Here is a 5,092-nt window from a genome sequence, read left to right as displayed (position 1 = left end):
CCTCTTTTAGCCATGATACTCGAGACCTTTGACGCCACATCACCTCTTCTCTGAAGTAGAGCTCGGACAGTCTATCTCTGATTTTAATTTCGACTCTAGAAGGTTGGGTACGTGTTTGATCTTGGACTGGGCCGGCCCATGTAAAAACGTCATATATTACGCTCTGCATGCTGGGAGAATATCCAACACACTGTATGGGCCGGCCCATGCACAGGCGCCTGCTTTTAGTTCCATTTTATTTATTTATTTTCAGTTCCATTTTTTTTTTAAATAATTTAGAACTTCAAATAATCTTTAAAATTTTAATAAACTGAAAATTATAAATCAACACATTTCAAAAATTAAAATGTTTGTGACTTCAAAAACTGCTCGGAGTTTTGTAAAAAATGCTCGCATATACAATAAAATGTTTGCAATTTTAGAAAAATATTTGTACAATAAGAAAAGTCCATGATCTCAAATACAATTCCCTGTATTAAAAATTATTAAAGGCATTTAACAAAATGCTTTCTAATTCAAAATATGTTAATGCATTTAAAAAATGTCCTAATATTTTAAAAATAGCTAATGCCTATTTTGATAGTTTCTTTTTTTATTTAAAATTTTCCGTTCCGTTTTTGTTTATTTATAATTTAAATAATTTAGAATTACAAAACCTTTTGCATACTAAAAAATAGGAATTTTGAATTAAAATGCTTACGAATCTTTATTTTGAATTAAAAATAGGATTCAAAAAAAGCGCCGGATTTTTTTTTTTTGCAAATTCCAAAACAATGTCGATGAATTTAATAAATATATTACTGATTTATAAAAATGTTTGTTTATTCAGAAAACTTCATGCGTTTCAAAAAATGTTTGTGAATTTAAAATAAAATCCTCCAACATCAAAAATTATGTTCGTCTTTTCTTGAATTTGTCGCGAATTCAAAAGAAAATATTTAAACCCTTTCGAAATATAAAAAATATTCATGATTTTTAGTAAATGTTTGTAAATTGTAAAAAATGTTCTTGATTTTAAAATTGTTCCCATATTTGTAAAATTGTTCACGAAAGATCTAATGCATGTAGTTAAACATTAATGCTTCTAAGTCTATGTGACAATATACCTGTGTGAATTTTGAAGAATTAACTGTTGGATGCATCGGACTATTATTGTATGTTTCCTAAAAAAAATCTTGAAATTCAGAATAAATCTTTGAGTTACTAAGATTTTTGAAAATGTAAAGATTGCTTCAACTTGTGAATAAATTTAAAAGAAGAAACATTTTCTTGCATTTGTGTACAAAATTTCTAAATCAAGCGATGATATGTGAACATAATGTGTTCATCATCATTGGAGATTATGTTTTCTTTTCTTCCGTCACAACGCACGGGCCATTTTGCTATAGATTATAAAAACTGGATTATATAATCTGGGTGGTTTCAAACAGGACCATAATGGTTGTATACAGGAACGATACAGCAGGTTGGAGAGCCAAAAACACTGAATAGATTTGGGTAGGCACTAGCAAGAATATTTCTTTCTGTTGGCAAGCAAATCAACATTACTACTTACTAGCACAATTCTAACAGAGAACGGCCACTGTGGTTCCAGCCTTCTCGCAGCACAGCCTCGGTTTTTCTTCGACTCAACTCCAGTCAAGGGAGGCAAAAAGTTACAGTGCATCATTGTCTCACACTGGCTGAGTTCAACAGCCAATCCTTTCATCTGCTTCTAACATCCATCACAAGCGCCATTCCATAAGTGCAGGCTGGCACTGCAAAGACTTGCAGCTCAATCGCACGGCAGACAAGGCAGCCCCAGCTCATGCATCCTCGGTGTTTCATTCATCTCCAGCTCTTCTTACTTGGGTTTTCGTGCTGCGCCATTGGATATTTCAACGCCAGGAAGCCGCAATGCATGTGCAAACATCCTTTTAGCGGCTCCAGTCTGTTCTTTCTTCAGCGTCTCGGCGCTAACAGTAGGAGTAGGACGGCCTTGACTAGATAGGTTCCAATACGGACCACCACCAGGTGAGCTTAAGTTGTGTTTCGCAGCTTCTTTATTATCTGGTTTAACTGCATGCTGGTTATCCATGCTAGTTCGTCCATTTACCAGTTCCTTGCCTTTGACGTTCACCAAGGCAGCTCTCTCTGTTGGATCTTCAACTCTCTTACCAAGTGCGTGTGCAATCATCCGTTGAGCAACAGCAGGAACGTGCCTAGATTTTGCCGCTGATGTGTCCTTTCCCTTGGCTTCATGTGTAGAGAAGATTCGCTCACGAGCAGCCCGATAAGCAGCCTCTCTCTCCTTGAGCGATGCTGCTGAAAGTGGCACCGACTGCTGCAAAGGCTTTGAAACTGGTGTATCAGTTTTCAGATGCAAGCTTTCAAGAGAAATAGCGTCTTGGACATCTTCTGGCTCATAAGTTTTCTGAAGATCTGTTAAGATGGTATTAATTAGCAATTGCTACAAGCTAGTGTTTTAAACAGGCATGCATGAGGTCTGCCTAATTACTTAATGAAGGAAAACAAATTATGTACAGCTAGTGGCCAGCAGAATGGTTGACCCAAAAATAGCTAAATGCAGGTTACTAGTTACACTGTGCAAGAGCTGAAAAATAAACTGAGATTGCTAGAAGCTTTGCATTCCTCAGTCCTACCCTCAAATATCTTAAGAAATTTCAGAAGCTTTGCATAAACTTGTAAAACAGAGGATTTCATGAGATGAGAGCTCATATTCATATATGTAGGAAAATTAATTTTGCTAATGATGTAGAGTAGTATTTAGAGTTTCTGGACCTAACACTACGAATAAATTTGACTATTTGGCCATAGCAAAGGACTGGCCACTCTTTATTTCCTGAGTAGAGCTCACTTCTTAGGAAGAAGCCTCAAAGTCTTTGTTTCAAACAAGCATCTTCCTAATCACTACATGATACAGCAAATAAGCGCATCAAGAATGACTCACCTGTCTCATTTCTCGCTAGCATAAGAGAGGCTGAAGGGCCATCACTGTCGTCATAATTCCATAACACATCGCTGACAAGGACAGGAGGGCTGCAACAAATACATAACTAAATTCAAAACAAGGCAACCATAATAACAGCTCCGCATTTAGCCAACCACCAATGTGTAGAGAGTTAAATATATAGCAGTGAAAATGACAACATTGGCACTGGTAGTGAGAGACCCTGCTTGAAAGACACTAGTATTTTGGTATGGTTTAGACATGTATGACGTTAATGAATCGAGCCAAACAATAAAGGTTTCAAGAAGGGAGGTCGAAGACATACATGGCTGTCTCAGGGCAGCGCTGTAGAACCAAATGCCGGTCCTCGCCCTCGCCAACAGATTCATGAGCGAACCTAGCAGCGACACAAAAGCAGATAAAATTAGCAAGGGAGCGGCCGCTGCAGTGACTTCAGCATGTCAGCACAGTGAAGCGGACTGAGATGAATGCAGCAGGGAGGTTTTTTATACCCATATATGTCGGCGAGACGATGCAAAAGGAGGCGGTTGTAGGAGCTGGTGGGCTGGAGCTCCATGGTATTCCCAGCTGCCCCGTGACTTGCTCCGGTTGTGGTGCGGTCGTGTTCATCGTCGTCATCGAGATAGTTGTGCTGTAGGAGAGTGACGAGGGCCTCCTCGGTGGAGAGGACGAGGTGCTTGCTGTAGAGGTTGTCCTTGACGAGCGAGGCCAGCTCCTCAATCTGCTCCACCAGAAGCAACAAAAAGACAGGTGGGTAAGGACACTATTCTACTTACTCACGAACAGGAAGTGGAGACATAGTTAGATTTCTTTACGCGACTAGGTGTAAATAGGAATTACCATGGCGAATTGGGTGGTGTCCATCTCGCTCCCTAATGTTGGGGAAGCTCAGCCCGGCTCAGATGGATCTCGCGCTGGGCCGAAGCAGCAGAAGAACAAGAAGCGCCTACTCGAATCGAATCGAATTATGAACTGAGCGGAGGACGAGACAAACAAATAACTACAAACCAACAATGAATCAATCGGTGGAGCAAGCTAGGGTTCCTTCCCTTACCAAGAAGCAAGCTTGAAGTGGCCGCTGGTCCTGGCAGCCTGGGTTCTCGGATGTGCTCCGTCGTCCCCGCCGCCGCCGCCGCCGCCGAAGCCGAAGAGGAGGGGGGACGAATTGTGGAGATGAATCGCCAAGAGGAAGGAGGAGGAAGCAGCGGCAGCAGCAGTTGCCGAAAAAGATGAGAATTTGGGAAGAGTTTTCAGAGAGAAGATTGGAACCGGAGACGGAGGAGGGGGGAGCCGAGCAGAGGATACCTATCTACCTACCCAGCCGTCAGATGAACAATGTACGGACCCGATGTACACCGGATTTATTTAGTTTGTATAACCCGTGTATTACATGAACTCAACTTTGGAAACCTGGCAAAACTTGTGAGTTTCGATTGAAAAAATCAGAAAAGCATGGAAGTAGGGGACACAGAGGATACACTAAGTTAACCTTAAAAAATAAGAAAAACGTTTATACACGACAAATCGGTCAAGTGACAAGTTGCATGTTGGATGAAACGAGATCCAACTAACAACTCGCTTCTCTGTCACACATCATTTTTCCATGTCTCAGCATTGTCTCCTCCGTGACGCTTCGCCTCGTCTCCTGCGCCATAGACCCAGCAGCCACGAGCACTCTTTTCTTCGTACCTTGTGATGCACCTCCTCCATGGAGGTGATGCTCCCATGCGTCGTCACCCCGAGGCGCTGCTACAACAGGACGACATGGCCTTCAAGCTCACAGGTCAAGGCGGCCATGGCTTACAAGTTAGGGAAGGAAGACGACAGGGCCACTACGAGCTGTTATGGATGTCATGGCTTATGAGCTCTAGGCGGACGACAAAGGGGGCGACTGTGAGACGTAATGGGCGACGTCGTCGAGCATTTGCTACAGGGAGAATCTCACCGGATATGCGGCCACCAAGCGACACCTCCCACGTTACAATCGGTGTTCGAGGAAGCTACCACAAGCACCGCAAATAACTTCAACCAGTGACACCAAATGTTGGGATAGCAAAAGGCTACAACCGGTGTCGCCAAAAAACTTTGACCGGTATCACAAAAAGATTTAACCACAATGAC

At 41.9% G+C, this 5,092-nt stretch overlaps 1 protein-coding gene across 1 annotated transcript; it reads right to left on the bottom strand.

Annotated features, from left to right (window-relative positions):
• Positions 1 to 1,389: 1,389 nt before the first annotated feature.
• On the bottom strand, positions 1,390 to 4,268 carry LOC123439405. The gene is made up of 6 exons (XM_045116126.1): positions 4,026 to 4,268; positions 3,812 to 3,917; positions 3,463 to 3,692; positions 3,276 to 3,347; positions 2,951 to 3,039; positions 1,390 to 2,421 (listed from the first exon to the last, which is right to left on the bottom strand). The coding sequence occupies exons 2-6, from the start codon at positions 3,833 to 3,835 to the stop codon at positions 1,844 to 1,846; spliced, it is 993 nt and encodes a 330-aa protein (XP_044972061.1). The 5' UTR covers positions 3,836 to 3,917; positions 4,026 to 4,268; the 3' UTR covers positions 1,390 to 1,843.
• Positions 4,269 to 5,092: the final 824 nt, after the last annotated feature.

The sequence above is a fragment of the Hordeum vulgare genome, chromosome 3H (genome assembly GCF_904849725.1).
Source record: "Hordeum vulgare subsp. vulgare chromosome 3H, MorexV3_pseudomolecules_assembly, whole genome shotgun sequence".
In the NCBI taxonomy this organism is placed as follows: domain Eukaryota; kingdom Viridiplantae; phylum Streptophyta; class Magnoliopsida; order Poales; family Poaceae; genus Hordeum; species Hordeum vulgare.
The sequence above is the reverse complement of the archived record's forward strand: the minus strand, read 5'-3'. Positions and strand labels throughout refer to the sequence as shown.

Excerpts from the sequence above, each read along its gene's own strand:
- LOC123439405 (XM_045116126.1), bottom strand. The coding sequence starts at position 3,835 with ATGGACACCACCCAATTCGCCATG. Across the intron at positions 3,040-3,275 it reads CGCTGCCCTGAGACAGCCAT|CCCTCCTGTCCTTGTCAGCG; the intron begins GTATGTCTTCGA and ends TATTTGTTGCAG. Across the intron at positions 2,422-2,950 it reads GCTAGCGAGAAATGAGACAG|ATCTTCAGAAAACTTATGAG; the intron begins GTGAGTCATTCT and ends CCATCTTAACAG.